Raw genomic sequence first — 18,135 nt, 5'->3', positions numbered from 1 at the left:
AAATGTATGATAAGACTCCAAATAAGGAGGACTAGTCTTTCAGGTTGAGTTTTCAGTAGATATGAGACTGATCCGTTGTTTTTTTATTTAACGGTTAATATTCAATGAGACCTATAAATTCTTACTGTATTAACTTGAGGTTCATTTCCGCCTTTATAAACTGGAGTCCTGACACCCGCTCCCTGGAGGAGTTTTACTTCATTTTTCCATCTTGGAACTAGCTTTTCCTACTTTTGACTACAAATCAAACTAGCCTGTTAGACATTAAATGGATGGGGTTAAGATCCTGTTTCATTTCAGTTGCTCATGCCTGAGCCTCAGTGATGCAACCAAACCCCACCAACAACCGTGACCTCTGTGGTTAACTGCGTTTCTCTGTTCTCTGATGACTGTGAGATCACTTGGCTTTCCAGGTAATCTCCCTCCATATAGGTTAGGCAGAACTACACAAACCCCCACAACTGATGCCCATTCACATGAGAAAAATTAATACCCTTAAAAAATCCCTTCAAAACTGATGACCCGCAAAAGTGGATTGCGCTTTGCCTGGAGAGAGAGGGTAGTTTGACTGGATTGGAGTTTTTAAAAGCTCGACTGAAAGGTCGGAGCCAATGGTTAGAAACTAAATAATGAGTAACAGACGAGAAGGCAGAGAGAATAAAAGAGGAAGAAAGAGGAGGAGCCAGCAGAGGGTTGAGGTGAGATAGCCAGGCTTCCTGGGCTGAACTGTGTGGGGCTTTTTCTGCCTTTTCCATTTCAGCAAACGATGGACTAGAGCTTCAGGGAAGTCGGCTCTCTTTGAAAAGTGTCAGGCAACGTTGTAAGGTAACCAGAAAAAACCTTTCTACTTCTGTCAGCTCCATATCTCTCTATCTGTGCTTGACGTTCACCGTTTTGCAGCTGAATTACAGACTCTGTATGGGGGGAACAACTCATTTGGTTTAAGAACAGGCTTCTCGCAGACCCCCGCCTACAAACGTTCTCTGTGTTGGTGCTGTTTCCCCTTCGAGGCTGGTGTGCATGTTGTGGTAAATGCAGAATTCAGGGCTGGGAGGTTCATCAAAGCAGCAGATAAGCAGCCTTTAAAACGCTCTACCTGCTGGAATGCTGCAGCTCTTTCATGTCTCCGTATGTGATGTCTCTGCTATCCCTCTGCTTTCTCGCTCATTCTGCTCCCAGGGAGACCGCTGGAATTCTTTCATGCTGATGTAAAAGAGTCGTCTGAGCATTTTCAGAACTTTTCCACAAGTGCTCCGACCTCCGTGCCAGCATCAACAAAGGACGTCCGACTCTGATCGGTCAGACGATGCCTTCTCTGGCGTCAGTTTCTGTTGCAACAGCTGCCTTTACGTCCCCTGGGTGTAGCTGATCGCTCCTCTGCTCTAAGGGCCAGTAAACGTTAACAGGAGATGCTGGAAGGTTCTGTCAGTGATCCCACTCCTGCAGTTCCTCAAGGCCCGCATGGGAACTTTCTGCAGATTCTGAGATCTAGGTTAAAACACATCTTTCTGAACAGTCTATTGTCAGAAACCTGAAACCAGATGCCCGCCTCCATCCGAGCTGCCAGCATGCATTGGATGCAGCAAGCTGCCACAAAGCTGTTTTTTGTCTGATCGTCCAGCAGGCCTGAGAAGCTTCCTGAATCTTCTGCGCTTCCCTCTCCCTCCAGTAACAGTTCCAGTGAGATTTCTGTGCGCCATTTGAATATTATGTAAAAAAAGTGTGAAGCTTTCATTTAAATATAGGCGTTATCTTTATCTTATCTCATGTCTGTGTGAAAGTTGACTTCGGCAGAATCTCCGTTTCTCATCGCTTTCTCACCGCAGTTTTGGCACACAGCCTTTCTTTTTCCCCCCTCCACTGTCGCTACGCGTTTCCAGTGCAAGAGAGAATGACTTTAAGCTGTTTTCTGCGTGCAGCTCTTTCACACACCCACCCTGCAACCCTGGCTGTCTGCACACTGCTCTGACGCCTGCCGGACTTCTGCATTCTACAAGGCCGAACCTTTGCAACACAACGAGGCTTTGGCTGTCTAAGCTCTCACTTCTGTGTGGTTCCTGGCACATGCATTGTTGATGTGAATGTGGAGGAGGTTGAGCAACACTTGGTTTGGTAACAGAGCAAATACAAATGGCAGCGTCACTAAATCTATCCACTCAGAGCCAAACTCTATTTCCCAGCGGCAGCTGCCAAATTGGCCGTATTCCACGAAGCCAGAGTTTACAGTCCAAACATTTTCTGTGAAAAGGAGAAAAAAAAGGTGAATATTTGCCATTTGGAGCTGCTATGTTTTCATTCTCAGAAGCAAATATCTCAGTGTACACCAGACACAAAGTCAAACCGAGCACCCCGTTGACTCTTAAGATACAATTGAAGACATTTTTTTTAATATAAAAAGGCTTTTAACAAGGATGTACATGGGATTGTAGAGTGCTTGTCTTATATGTTGCTTTTACTGTGAAGCACTTTGTGAAATAAATGTCTGCAAAAGGTGCCTTACAAACCCATTTTACTTACCATCAGAGATGAAGAGTTGCCATGCTGCAGCGTGGAAGCAATCTTCTGCCTCGTGCAAAGATCTCCGAACTGAAACGTGCCATGGCGGTTCTTGTGAACGCTTATTTTAGGAGCCTTGGCCCTGCGGACGCATTTGCATCAGACGGTTCTTTACGCAGAGCTCTCTGGTTCTGAACGCAGCGATGGCGCCTGTCGGCGGAGAAAATGGCCTTCCCTTTCGAAACATGTCCCGACAGAATCCAAAGTAGAACGGGGTGGAAATCTATAAGATAGCATTTATCTGAACTGCTACAATCTATTTTTTACACTATGTTACTATTGTAGGAGACGGTTATAAAGTGGTGAAATGTGCCCACGGGGTTCTGTTTAACAAGGGAAAGTTCATTGTAATGGACCAACTCTGTCCTCTGTGGTTGCTAACCACGGTTTTCTGCCAAAATAACCATGCGATGCAAACATCACAAAGCTTTATAGGTTCAGAAGAAAGGGTTCACATGAACAGCCGTCACATCCTTCCAGCTGCAGTTGTTTGACCCCATCGGTTAGCCTCTCGTCTTACTGATGGGAAGATGCTGAGGACGTTCGTCCCACCAAACCAGATCCGGTGCCAAAATGGTCCCTCCTTCACCGCTTTGTGTCCCCATCGTGTCGTTTACCTACTTTCATTCTCAACCGTGGCTTATCCATTTATTTGTTTTTTAGTTACGTATTTTCATTAATAATGGACATTATTTGGTCCTAAAATTCCCACATCTCACTGGTAACTAAAGCGTACGTGTATTGTTACAGAAGTTAAGCTGCACTTGCCAGTTATAGTCACAACACCACCTTTCCTTACAAGAAACCATGTGTAGAATATAGGAAAATAAAACAATTATGAAAGCAGCTTAGAGGTTGTAGACGACAGTATTTTATATCTGATCCAGTTGGACACAAAACAACCAAAAGCACAAAATGGCGAAGAGACGCTTTCGTCAGGAGGAGGTCATGGAGAGTAACAACCACCCAAAAGTTTATGGCCGCCATGTTTGACACTCAGGCGTTACCTTCGCTTTTGATTGGCCTAATTAAAGACTCAAAAAAAAAAAAAGGGTTTAAAAAAGCTGCACTTCAATATTCATAAAGAGTCATGATAACACAGGAACAACATGACACCTTTTATATTGTCGCTGTTTATTCTGACACCAAGTGCCACCTAAACTTGCTGCTCAGAGTGCTGCTGGTGCTGATAAGGGATTTAAAGTGTTCCCAAACACACCGTGTCTAAAACTTTAATCCATTTGGTAGTGATATTACGGCATCTGTTTCCAGGGATGCCGATGGCAATAATGTGATCTGCCTATCTGAACTCTCCCAGTGTACCGTGTACCTCTAGGAAAAACAGGATCGGCTAAATGAAAGCTTGGGCAGCATTAGAGGAAGCTCTGGTTAAGCTATGGACCACTTTGATGGAAAGAACCATGAGTTATCTACAGCAAACCAGATGCTAGGTCCTTTCTCAAACCACTGCAAGGTGGGATAAAGGCTACTTTTACATATTGTTATTATTTCTGTTGGTTTCATAAAAAGGTTGATGAAACAAGGGGGGTTGAAGTCAGCCCACCCCTTTCACACGGCTGGCTCGCCAAGTGAGGTCGTCACAGGCCCACTTCAGCTGACTTGGATCAGGTCTGGCTTCACAGCTACAGGGAGGGCCGTAGTGAGGATGTCTGCTTAGTGCAACCAGCCAGCTGCAGGATTTAATAGAGTAAACACGACTTTCTGATAAGAAATCTAAGAAGGTTAGATATATTAAATCAAATCTGAAGCATTTGCTCTGCCAACAGGATGGCTACGCTGAATTCCTTTGGGGAGGCCTTCAGATACGCACGGTTTTGAGCAGTAAATAAAGAGCTCCTGTCGTCCCCGTACCTCTGAAAGAGCGAAGAGGCCGCTCATCTCTAACATGGTTTTATGAAAGAGGCTACTGACTGCTCGCACCCTACATTATAAAACATTAAATATCCCTTCATGATGCAATGGTTTCATTAGAGCACAGAGCAAATTTAGAGAGAGAGAGAGAGAGATTTTTCTGCTCCCTGTAACATCTCGGCTCAACTTGAGTCCTTCTCATTCACACACATGTATTATGTCTCACTACGGCTAACCTTAACAGGTCTCCTTTCCTGGCCAAACCTTCATTTCTCTAGCTGTTCCCTAATTGTGCCCTGCTCTCACCACAGATCACAACGTCATCTGCAAACTTTAATCGTATTGGAAATTATGATAATCATGTTAATTTCCCAGGAAGCTGTGGGAAAAGGGGCTCCCTAAAGGCCAAAATTATTTTTTAACATAAAATGCTTTAGGAACAGCCTTAATTAATGTATTGATTTATTCTCAGGATCACTGGGAACAAATATTATTAGCATTGTCACTTGTCATTGTCACTAACCTGATGGAGGCTTGTTACACCGAATCAGGTTTGCATGATTCCCATATCCTTAACCTTTTGTCATATAACCAGGATAGGCTCTCTTTGAAGGAATGACATGCTTGGACAAGGACTAGTTATCCTCAAGCCTTCCAGGCCCCCCCGCCCCACCCCCCACCCACTGCCTGACTGAAGGGCTAATTAAACTTAAGAGATACCGATTAGATCAAAATGATTCACCTGGAGTTAGGTGTAGAGTACTCTCTAATGTTTCTCTGGACAAGAAGCGATATTAACATTTTGGAGTGGAATCCAGACTCTGATCAGATACAGAATTTGTGGAGGAAGCTAAAGATTAGGGTGACGGTGAGGCCTGAGAAGACCTTTCAACCTTAAAGACTCGGAGTTCATCGCCAAAAGACAAACCATGAAAAGTGCAGTGGAAATGTACAAAAAGGAAGTCAGCGTTAAAAGGGTTTGATTATTTCTTAAAACGGAGATAAAAACCAGACAAAGAATGTGTTTTAAACTGTATATTCCTTTTACATCCTTTTATAATCTCTTAAGATGCCTGCCTCCTCTCCTATCAGGCACAAACTTCTTGGCTGAATGAAAAGGAGTTCAAATCTAAATCTGACAGGGGTAGGAATGGTTTTAGGGCCTGACTGTTGTCGTTATTGCCCTGAAGAAATGATGCACCCCACCTCCCAGTTCAAGTCAGAAGGCCAAGTTGGGGTCAAACATGCCTATATTAGAGCCCTGCTTCCTTTTTATTGAAACACAGGTTAAGAAGCTCAAACTGAAGCCTCCATCAGGGTGAAATGATCAAGCTGTGATGGTTTTATTCTAATAATCAAGCCTTATCTCTATAGCACCGGTACCTGAAGGTAAAGCCTGTGCTTTCTTTCTTTAGATGAGTGACGGAAGCAGCAGCACCTCCTCCTCCCAGCTGGTGGAAGACTTTGAGGGAGAGCTGGATGAAGAAGTGGACAGCGAAGAAGAGAAGAACCAGGAGGGACGGGAGAGCCCCATCCCCAGCCTGTCGAGCTTCGCCTCTCTGCGTGCGGTTGTACGCATCAAACAGAAGTACCATGCCATGAAGAAGCGCCGTCAGGAGATGGCCCTCCGGCTGGGAGCCCAAGGGGGCCTCACAGGGGCTCCTGGGCGCACCAGCCCCAAAATCTTCACCTTTGACGGACTCACCCCCACCAGCTTCTCGTCCTTTCCGTCTGTCCCTCAGAAGAAGAAGAGGAGGAGAAAGAGACGAGTGATGTTTCCCAATGATGGGCCACGCAAAACAGTCCCTAAGCAGGAGCGCAGCCGGGCTACTTACTGCCTGTACCTGCTCTTTGCCATAGTCTTTGTCCAGGTAAACCACTAACAACCCTTTCCTCCAGTTGGTGGAGAGCCAATGTTCTCACTTCCTGGTGTCTTTAGGGATTTAAGATGTAATTATGAAGTAACTGGAAAAGCAGCAAATACATGAAGAAATCCTATTCTAGAATATATGTATGAAGCAAGTGGGAATCAAACCTGAAAAGAAAGAGAAAGTAAAACTATACAAAAGACTTCCAAAAGACCACAAAACCACAGAAATCTACAAAGAGCCTTGAATAGTTTGGAAAAAGAATGACAGGGTTGATCTTTAAAGTGATGCGTTTTCTAGTCTTATACCAGATTTCACTGAGTCATACATACTGTCTAATCACCCATCAGTTAAAGTGTGGAAAAAAGGGAAGAAATATTTACACATTCTAGATGCTAAAATAAATCAAATGTTCTTACTTGACTCAAGAACTATTAAATAAAAATTGACAATACCAAACAAGAGGGACAATAAAAAGGTAAAAGGATCTCACACTCAGCTCCTACAGTATGTTAAACCTATAGTTGGTAATCCTGTTCTGAAACACTTTTTATACGAGGTAACGTCGTCCTTCCAACCTGAAAGTAGTCAATACATTATGTATTCACAAAAAGTGAATATCAAATATCTGTATTAGGGCCAGATAGAATTTGAATAGCATTACATCTCGATCGATAGAGGTGTGGTGCGATAGAAAAAAAAGGTCAATAAAAAGTTCAATAGAAGATCAGTTTTCCTTCCTTTTGCATTCTAACCTATCATGTAGGTTAAGATTACAGTCATTACATCGTCCCAACCAATCACAAACACAGACCCAGGAACGCTCTGTCACCAAGCTCCGCCCCCTTCAAAGAGTTCAGAGAGCACATGTTGTTTTTTTCTTCTTTTTTTTTTTTTTTTTTTAAACTTATAGTTTTGGTAAAAAATTGGTTGAATAAATGGCTGAGTTTGAATTCAGCGTTATCTTTATCTAATACTAGGTCATCAGCATAAAAAGCCAGGGCTGCACTTAAAATATATATTTCAAATTTTTTGATAATTATCTATATTTATCCTCATGATTTCTGTTTCATCGATATGCTTTTTTCCTATATGGTCCAGCCCTAATCTGTGTCAAAGTATTGTAGCAAAACAAGATGCTTAAAATGCATTCAACACTCGATACCTTCCATCAATCTTGAGTTGGATTCTGTGTTTAAAGCCAAGCGTCATTAGGACAAGCGAAGAGGCCTGCGTACATGTGAGCGAAACGCTGAGTGACCAACTCCTGCTGAGAGAGGGGAGGCTGTTTCAGCCTCGGTGTGCCTGCTTCACTGCTCCTTGATTGCACCGATAAAGTTAGATCAATGTGTTTCATCTTGCTTTGGTGTAAATTATAGCCTCAACCTTTTTTTCTGCATGCTTTGTCATGCCTGGGTTGTGTGCAGAGTGTGGTTTATCCAGGTGTGAACAAACTGATTTAGTTAATTAAACCCTTCAGCAAAGTGGAGAGATTTGCACAGTAAACATGAGACCTTGGTGAGAATATCTAAAGGGGTTTCCATCAGCCTTGTGTAACAAAACCCCTTTTCACTTTTCCAGTTTTAATAAAGCTGTTCTTCCACAAATGCATATCTTTACAGATGTTTTATACCCGGCATGATCACAAGGAATGATTTATTTAGGGCTGGACGATAATTCAATAACAATATATATCGATCAATAGACATATATCGATGATAGAAAAAGGGTCAATAAAAAGTTCAATAGAATAACAGTTTTCCTTCCTTATGCATTCTAGCCATGTAGGTTAACATAACAGTACTTACATCCTCCCAACCAATCATAAACGCAGACCCAGGAACCAAGCTCCGCCCCCTTCAGAGAGTTCAGAGAGCGCACGTTCTTTTTTCTTTTGCAAAAGCTTGCCGTTTTGGTAAAAAGTTGGTTGAATAATTGGTCGAGTATGAATTCAGTGTTTGTGTTTTCTGTATCTAAAAACAGGTCGCTAAGCAACAGCATAAAATGGCCAGGGCTGCACTTCAAATATATGTTTTGTATTTGTTGATAACTATCGATATCGATCAATATGATTTCAATTTTATCGATATACTTTTTTTCCTATGTCGTCCAGCCCCAGATTTATTATGTCATGACTAGTGTCTAACCGCTGCATGGCATGTGTGGTGTGTGTTCTTCACAGTATTAATCAGAATCAGCCTAATTGGCCAAGGTTGTCTGCACAAGCAATGAATTTGACTTTGGTTTCAGGCACACAGTGTACAGATGTTAGATTTGAATATATAAAAGTTAAAGGAAACAAAATAAAGGTTGCAAGGAACAGTATGTAAATGTTCTACATGTATACTGTACCTTTTTTATATAAAGAAGAGGAAAAGAAGAGGAAGGTGGTGGCAGCGCAGTACTTGTTTTGTTCCACAGCAGTGTAGCTGGCTATGTAGGGTGTAACGTGTCCTCTGTGTTCATCACGGAGAGGCCCGGGGGAAGAAACTGTCTCTCCGCTGGTTTGTTTTTGTAAATAGCCCTCTGTAGCATCGACCTGAAGCTAAAAGTCTGAGCAGTTTGTGTGCAGGATGTGTGGGGTCTGCAGAGATGTTAGTTGTCCTTTTCCTGACCCTACACCTGTGGTGAGAATGGGAATGGATGGAGGGAAGGTCAGTCCCAATCGTCCTTTCTGCAGACCTGATTGATGACAAGTTGCTAAGTTTTCCTCACAGATATTTAACCAAACACTTATCCTGAACCGCTGTTTTACACTTTGCTAGTCACCAAAAGCTTAGAAAGCCAGTTTAGGGTGAGAAAGGGGATCCTCTTTAACAAGACGTTGCCCCATCAGTTCCCAAATTTCGCTGTTGGTACTAAATGGTCCAAACTTCTAGTCTTCAAAGTGGCCAGGTTAAAATGTGGAAGGACAAAGGGGATTTTTAGACCTGGTGGAATATTGAAATGGGAAGCTTTCATTGCAGGTAAATGTGTGAAACTAACTTCCCTATCGCAGCTCTCACATAAGGTTAGTCTCTGATGATCTGTCTCTCTGGTCTATGTTGGGTTCAACATATATGCGCCTGATATCTTTTTTTAGATTTACTAAACAAATTGCGGAACCCAAGGCTACTATGGCTATGTTTAGCTGCCTATTCATACAGACAATTCCCTTCATGTAAGGTTTTTTCCAAACTAGACTGGCGTGGGCAGGTTTTGTTTTTGTACTTTTTTTTTTTTTTTTTTTGGAATATGCATTTATTCAAAGGTTGTTTTTTTTTTGGGTGATGAGGGAAAATTGGTCGAGATGATTTAACTGTAACATAAAATACACAGTTAAAAAAACCTTGCTGATGGGACATCTTACTTGATGCTACCCCCAAAAAACTTGAGTTAAAAAATAAAATGTGTTTATAGTAAAGTTTAGGGCATGGAAATAAAGTGCAAGACAAAAGGTACAAGATTTCAACCACCCTATAATCTGTCACTAAAGCAAAGGCAATCACACACAAACAATAACATGGTGGGGGGGACAAACATACACCCAGAGACTGCACAGGGACGCCTAATAGCTAACAGCGTACCCTTACTAACTTTCAGCTGATTCTGCAGCACTAGAGGCTTTTATTCAATAGCCGTTTAAAGCTGCAGTGGGTAACTTTTATATCAACATATTTTTTTTACATATTTGTTAAAACTGTTACTATGTCCTGACAGTAAAATACAAGACAGATAATCTGTAAAAAAAAAAAAAAAAAAAAAATCAAGCTCATCTATCTCCCTCCAGTGGTCCTACCATCATTTGCAGATATACACCGCTCCCGGACAGAAACGACCAGTCAGAGTCAGGAGGAATGTCTGAATCTGATTGGTTGTTAGCGGTGTCAATCACTGCTCACCCCACATAACCTCCCACCCCCGCTTCACACGGCCCTACCCGTCATTCAGGCTCAAGATAGCCCGTGGGCTACAGCTGTGTGGGGGAAAAAGGTGGAGAAACAACCTGCTTCACAGGAAAACTGCCAGTTTCTCCAGTGAAACCACTTCAGAAAACAAAGACAAGTAAACGTTGGAGCAGCAGGACAGGCTTTGCTAAATAATAAGTAAACTTGCCTTGCTGTGGGGAAGGAGCTGTGGAGGGAGGGCGGCAGCACAGCAGGGAGCAAGACGGAGGGACCTGTTAGGTGTGCGTCTTCAACTTTTCAGGCTAAGTCCACGGTTTTCCCACTGCAGCTTTAACAAGAACAAGGTTAGGGAAAAAAGGGAAAGGCACGCAAAAGACACGAGTTTGTGAACTGAACTGCGGTAAAGGAAAAAAACAACTCGAAGAAGAATGCATTTCGTATGTCAGTACAAACTGTTGGTACTGACATAAAATTTTGTCATCTTAGAAATGTAAACAATCTATAATTTTGAAAAGATAAAACATTTATTCTTAAAAAAAACACAAAGCTTTGCAAAATGTTTCTCCGTGTCTTTATAATCATAAAATGTGTGGCTGTATCTCCTCAGGTGTACAACGCCATAGAGAACCTGGATGACCACGTTCTCCGATACGATCTAGAAGGCTTGGAGAAGACTCTGCGGCGGGAGGTTTTTGGGCAGCAGGGGGCGGTAGAGGGTCTATTGTCCCACCTGAAAGACTACTTATCCACATATGTTCACAACAAGCCCTTGGTGGTGTCCGTCCATGGGCCCAGCGGTGTAGGGAAGAGCCACCTGGGGCGCCTCCTGGCTGGACACTTCCGCTCGGTCGTGGGGGACACCTTGGTGCTGCAGTACTACGTGCTTCACCACTGCCCCCAGGAGGCCGACGCCATGCAGTGCGCTCGCAACCTCTCCGCTCTCATCTCGGAGATGGTGGAGAGGGCCGAGGAGGAGGAGAAGATCCCGCTCTTCATCTTTGATGAGGCTGAGCACATGCACGTGGAGATCTTGGATGTGCTGTTGCGGCTCGTCGCCTCCAAACAGTCCAACGAATACCTGAACGCCATCTACCTGTTCCTAAGCAACCTGGGCGATGCACACATTACCAAACACATGCTACAGAACTCCTCAAGTGTTTCTATGGGGATGACAGCCTCCGTTCGCCATAGCAACCTAGTCAAAGAACTGACTCCCATTTTACGCAACAAGCTGGAGAAGCATCACCCACTGTGGACTGAGGCTGACATCTTGCCTCTTGGGCTTTTGGAGAAAGATCACGTGATGGAGTGCTTTTTGGAAGAGATAACTCGTGAGGGCTTCTACCCAGATCACAGCAACATTGAGCGCCTCGCAGGCGAGATTGAATACTACCCTGTAGTTGGAGGGCGTGAATATTCCCAGACAGGCTGCAAGCAAGTGGTGGCAAAGGTCAATATGCTGTGAAACACTCTGCAGGAATCCTTTGGATCCTTTTTACATTCCTTTTATCCATGAAGAATAAAGGCGTGAGAAAGAGGAAATATGAAACTTGAAAAAAAAAAAAAAAAAAAAAACAGAACTCAAAGCCAAAGTTGTCAGGAGAACCAGAGCTGGATATTTACCAGACAGATGAGAGTTTAGGAGTCGGACTCTGCTGTGGGAAAGAAATCTTGTGAAAATCTTTGAAAATGTCCTAAACACTCCTTAAAGGGTTGGTCCACCCAAATTACATGACAATAGCTTTTTTTTTTTTTTACTCACCACTGTTAGCATCCCTTTCCATTGAGTACATTTTATCAGTTTCCCAGGATAGGGCCAATTCCAAAATACCATAATGGGTATTCACAACGATTAGTGATAAGCTAGCATGAAATTCTCATGAGATGATTGAATAAAGCCACCTTGGGTTGATGACATCACGGCATTTACATAGAAATGTACAGCATGACCTAGTTACTTCTACTAAATCCAGAAACGGAACAATTTATCCTGTTGCAGCTTAAATATTGATACCATATTGAATATCATATGAAAGAACAGCTGTTATGTTTTAAAACCATCGTATACCAGGATACCAGTAGCTGGCCTATTACCAAAAAACAGTCATGTCCCAATAGTTTACCATAAAATTTTATTTAGCATTGCTCTATGACTATACTACTGTACTTCAAACGTTGGAGGTTATAATCAGAACAATGCCTGTGACTCCTAAATTAAATTTAAACCAGCTAAATGTAGGCGTTATTTTCAATTTATTTCTTTTTACTCTGAACTCATTAAACTTTCGCTGCAGTGGTCTTTATAACGTTGACGAGAAGCCTTGCTATTTATTTTGGTTCCACCATGACGCTAACCAGCACAGCACACATTATATCAATTACAGATGAAGGGAAGTCTACAGGAGGGTGTATTTGGGTCATGGTTGGTTTGAATTTCCTTAAAGCAATATTCAAAGTTAGCAAGAAAACCTTTTCTCAGGAAACCACATTTGCACTTTGCAAGATAGGTGTCCTGTTGAAAAAAAAAAGAAATATTTAACTTTGCAGTTGTATTTGGCCTTTAATCACTAAAGTACCGCTGTCAATTTGAGTAATTGGGAAATAATTGATCAGAATAATTGTTGTTTGGATGGAGGTGATAGTGTGCTTATTTAAAGTATCTCTTCGTAAAGTTCAGAAATTGAGTTACAGTGACTATGGTAACAGTTAGCAAAATTATAAAACCGTAGTTTGATTGAACTTGACTTTGTAAAGTGCCTTGAGATGACATGTTTCATGATTTGGCGCTATATAAATAAAATTGAATTGAATTGAATTGTAGTAAGATTTTAAAACATTTAAGTTTGAATTCAGACATCTGTAAAACTGAGGGCCTCCAACTCCGCTTATTTTGATAATTACCCATAACATCAGAAATATTATCCTGTCCCAAAAATAATGTCCTTGGGTCCTCACTGTATCTCACTTTCATTCCAATTTGCCCAGTCAGGATGTGTATCTGATGTCTACCCAGATAGATTTTGCTCCAAATGAATTGTTACCAAGTTGGCCTGGGCTCACAACACACCTCTTGTATGATACCCACTGTGGCTAACCAAATAAAACCTGTATGTGCCATACATGTTGGGCCTTCCATACAGGTCATAGCATGGTCTGTGGGGGAGTGGTGGCCTAGTGGTCTTGAGAGGATAACAGGACACATCCAGAACCCATGTGGATCCCACTTCTTTTCCAGAGGTCACCCGCATCAAAGCAGCGGTTGTTAAAACTGTGCACAACTCTGGTAATATGGTATGTTTTTGTTATGTAAAAAAATATTAAATAATTTCAAGAGTCTTTCCACTTACACCGTGATGTTTATTCTGCACAATTCAACTATAGGAAAAAAAAACTGTACTTGGGAGATGAAAAAAAAAGGTGCAATAAGCGGGTTTTATTTATATGTGTGCTTGGCTTATGTATTTTTGTGTGCATGTGATTTGGATGGACTAAACCTAGAAAAGCGTAGGCAGCTCAAACAGACATGACTCCATGAAGACTGAAGGACAGACATTACTTGATTTGGAGTTGCCACAAAAGAAAAATGGAGATTTTCTTCCAGGACCTACATGCTCAATCACTAAGTTACCGGGCGGAGACAATTCTCCTACATGATGATTGACACAAACGCCCTGTTTGGTCAGACATTCCTTCCTGTATCCATCATGCACAACATGCCTGAGAATGAGCTGCGCACACTCTATTTCTACCAGCAGCAACGGGACCTGTGCTTGCATCGATAACATTTTCTATAATCCAGAACATGACAATGTTCAATGACAAGTTTATTTATTACACATTCAGTTATGTTTTAACGATGTACTGCAAGTTTACAACCAAGGGAATGAACTTGGTGTCGGCTCAGACCCACACCCTCAGTTTTAATGTGCTGTGGATTTGGGAGAGTGAATTTTTATTTTATTTTTTTATTTTTTTGTTCAGTCATCTATGTCTTTATGTCCTGTGTCCTTAAAAGTTATTAAAATGCTTCATAAACACTGATGCGGTGCTATTCTTCTTGATTTAACAGCAGGTGCAGCACCTATATCATGATATACAAAACAGTAACAATTATTTGCAAACATTGGTGTCGTTTTAGTCCATTAATGCATTTGCAGCCATTTTAAGTTATTTTGGGTTCCTCCTCAGTTGCTCTGTTTCCTTTTGCAACCCCTTGTTGTTGAGAATACTCTGCATTCATCTGTGGCTCCATTTGATCCCCCACATTATGTCTGTATACATCTGTAGTTCTGAGTAATTTTGCATATTATAGTAATAGTTTGGTGGTAAATTCTGCCCCAAAGCACATTTCATTTACTTTTAGGGACAGACCAGTTCAAGAAAAATGTTTTTTTTTTTTTTTGTTTTTTTTTTTTACAAATAAAACTCTGAAAAGTGTAGAATGCATTAGTATTCATCCACCTGAGTAGGGTTATGCATCTATAGTAGGTGTAACATTTTGGTATAGTTAAAAAAGTATTAAGTGTTATGAAACGCTAACCTCCTCCCCCTAACCCATTTACCCACAGAAACACAGCCTTGCACGCAGCCCCTTTAGAACCACTGGCTGCACATATCGTGACACGCAAATAGTTTGCATCCTTCCTGCTGTTAAGTCATTTTCATTGCTCTGTAGGTGTTTACTGACATTTTACTTTATAATCATTTTGTAGTTCTTCTGCAGTGACTTTGTAAGGTTTTGACTGGTAAGATGCCATAATTCCTCAGAGCCACATCATTTGATGAAAATGAAAATGATCCACCCACAGAGGACTTCATCCAAAGACACAGAGAAAGTAAAAACTGACAAACTGCCTCCAGAAGGCCCCGGCAGGCTGGTATGCAGACCTGACAACATCAGGGCATGCTCCTTATGAGAGGATGCCTACTCCCAGATTGGCACCATTGGCAGTCTGAGCTGCAACCTGGTGGCGTGGTAAAGGACTCAAACATGACATCCCTGAGATGTTCGTTTGGATTTAGGTCAGGGGAACCTGGAGGCCAGTCAGTGGTATCAATTCCTCCATCCTCCAGGAAGTGCCAGCATACTCATGCCACAACAGCAGGAACCATGACCCCCTGCAGTAAAGGGTCTGACAAAGGGTGTAAGGATTTCATCCTGATGCCTAATAGCAGACAGGGTTCCATCATTTATTCTGTACAGGTCTGTGCGTCCCTCCCCTGACCCACCACCAAACCATTGATCCTGAACAATGTTGCAGGCAGAAGAACATTTACCACAGTGACTCCTAAACCATTTATGTGTCACATGAGCTCACAGGGAACCTGTTCTCATCTGTTAATAGAGCTCCACACTGCTGGACACTGAGCACAGGGCCTACTAGAGGATGTCGGGTCCTTAGGTCATCCTTATGAAGTCTGTTTCTAATGGATTGATCATAAAGATTTACGCCAGTGGCTTGCTAGAAATCGCTTCCTTGGCCTCTCCAAAACTCATCCTGTTCCACCTAGATTAAAGATAACTGGTCCTGCTGATGGGTTAAGGACCTCTGATGACCCTGTCCAGCTCTCCTAGAGTACTTTCATGTCTCCTGGAATCTTCTCCATGCTCTTGACAGGGCTGGTAGATGGTATTAATGGTATTAATTTACCATCCTGATGGAGTTGGACTGCCTGTGCAACCTATAAAGGGTCCAGGTGTCGCCTCATGCAACCAGTAGTGACACTGATCCAGGTCAAATGCAAAACTACTGAAATGAATTAAAAAAAAAGCTGGTTCAGGGACCATGGTGTTAGTGTGCTTGACTAGCCAGCAAACTAGTCTGACCTAAAACCCAAAAGAGACGAAGAGATGACCTGAAGTCAGCTATCAAAGCAAGCTGGGCATCCAGAACACCTCAGCAGAGCTACAGGCTGATCACCTCCATGTCACGATGCATTGATGCAGCAATTCATGTGAAAGGAGGCACAACCAAGTGGGTGCATAGAAATTGATGTCATTCTCAGAAGTGTGACATTTATTTTTTAAATGTCCACTTTCATTGACGTGTAATATTCTAATTTTTTCCTCTTATCTGTGAGTCATAATTACAAGAAATGAAAGCTGGAAACATTTCACTCTGTGTGTAATGAATCTGTTATATATATATATATATATATATATATATATATATATATATATATATATATATATATATATATATATATATATACATATATATCACTTAATCAGGGTGGCATTAAGTTGGACTCTGGTAATAAAGTAAAAAATCTTGGTGTTATTTTTGACCAAGACATGTCATTTAAATCTCATATTAAACAGGTTTCCAGAGTTTCCTTTTTTCACCTGCGGAATATCGCTAAAATTAGAAACATTCTGTCCAGGAGTGATGCTGAAAAACTAGTCCATGCATTTGTTACTTCAAGGCTGGACTATTGTAATCCTTTACTATCAGGAAGTCCACAAAATGCAGTTCGAAGTCTTCAGCTGATTCAAAATGCTGCGGCAAGAGTTCTGATGAAAATCAACAAGAGGGATCATATTTCTCCAATTTTAGCTTCCCTTCATTGGCTTCCTGTTAAATCAAGAATAGAATTTAAAATTCTTCTTCTAACGTATAAAGCCCTTAATAATCAAGCTCCATCATATATCAGAGCTCTGATTACCCCGTATGTTCCTAACAGAGCACTTCGCTCTCAGACTGCAGGTCTGCTGGTGGTTCCTAGAGTCTCTAAAAGTAGAATGGGAGACAGCTCCTTTAGCTATCAGGCTCCTCTCCTGTGGAACCAACTCCCAGTTTTGGTCCGTGAGGCAGACACCCTGTCTACTTTTAAGACTAATCTTAAAACCTTCCTTTTTGACAAAGCTTATAGTTAGAGTGGCTCATGTTACCCTGAGCTATCTCTATAGTTATGCTGCTATAGGCTTAGGCTACTGGAGGACATCAGGATCTATTTCTCTCACTCTGATGAGTTCTCCTACTGTTGTCTAATTTGCATTGTTTGTTGTAATTTGAACTTTTACTGTCATTTTTCTCTTCATAGTAGGTACACCTGGTCTGGCGTTCTGTTTAACTGTGACACCGTCCATGGGACCAGATCGGTTTAGCTACTGCTGTCAACAACTTCATGTTATAGATGATCCTGTTGGCTGTCTCTCAGTCTAACCCTTGTCTCTCCAAAATGTAGCTATTGGCGGATATTTTACAACAAATAAATTTTCTTTCATCCTCATAATCTATAAACTTTCTTCCAAGATTAAAGCCACCTATGGAGCTAGTTTGCAATTACCCTCTACTAAGGAAGTACTTCTGGATCAGTGCTTCTGTGGGTTTTTTTGGGCATCTCTGCTGTCTTCTCAAACGCCCTGTTGGTCATGGCAGACGGCCGTTCACATTGAGCCTGGTTCTGCTGGAGGTTTTTTCTTCCTGCTAAAGAGGAGTTTTCCTCCCCACTGCTGCTACATGCATGCGGGAGGGGTGACTGCAAAGTCAAAGACACAATGCAGGGAAACTGTCCGTGGTTGCTACTAGCTCACCCAGGAGTGTATGCTGCTAGTCAAGACTCCATGTGGTCTGCTGGGTTTCCTTAGAAGGAAAACTTTAACATAATCTGTATGATTAGATAGAATTGAGTTTGTAAGTTGTCTTGAGATGATCTGTTGTGAATTGATGCTTTATAAATAAAAAATTATTGAATCAAAGTATTTTTATTTATTAGAATGGCTCAGTCAAAGTCCAAACTTAAATCCAATGAGGAGTCTGTGGCTAGAAAATTGCTGTTCATAGAAGCAATCCACTCAATTCAGTTTGTGGTTGTAAGGTGACAAAATGTGAAACTTTGAATGGGTGTGAATTTTAGCAGAATGCTGTGGTTGATATTTATCAAGGTTTTCATGTACTGCCCATCACAAAAAGCAAAGAAATCTAATATGTTGGTGCAGTCTCACTCAT

At 41.8% G+C, this 18,135-nt stretch overlaps 1 protein-coding gene across 1 annotated transcript; it reads left to right on the top strand.

Annotated features, from left to right (window-relative positions):
• The first annotated feature begins 647 nt into the window (after positions 1–647).
• Positions 648–12,202, top strand: tor4aa (torsin family 4, member Aa). Its single transcript, XM_012852167.3, has 3 exons — positions 648–825; positions 5,844–6,299; positions 10,791–12,202. The coding sequence occupies exons 2-3, from the start codon at positions 5,844–5,846 to the stop codon at positions 11,646–11,648; spliced, it is 1,314 nt and encodes a 437-aa protein (XP_012707621.1). The 5' UTR covers positions 648–825; the 3' UTR covers positions 11,649–12,202.
• Positions 12,203–18,135: the final 5,933 nt, after the last annotated feature.

Source organism: Fundulus heteroclitus, chromosome 8 (genome assembly GCF_011125445.2).
Source record: "Fundulus heteroclitus isolate FHET01 chromosome 8, MU-UCD_Fhet_4.1, whole genome shotgun sequence".
In the NCBI taxonomy this organism is placed as follows: Eukaryota; Metazoa; Chordata; class Actinopteri; order Cyprinodontiformes; family Fundulidae; genus Fundulus; species Fundulus heteroclitus.
Note: the sequence above shows the minus strand (reverse complement) of the source record. Positions and strands in the feature narration are given on the sequence as shown.

Excerpts from the sequence above, each read along its gene's own strand:
- tor4aa (XM_012852167.3), top strand. The coding sequence starts at position 5,844 with ATGAGTGACGGAAGCAGCAGCACCTCCTCCTCCCAGCTGGTGGAAGAC. Across the intron at positions 6,300-10,790 it reads TTGCCATAGTCTTTGTCCAG|GTGTACAACGCCATAGAGAA; the intron begins GTAAACCACTAA and ends GTATCTCCTCAG.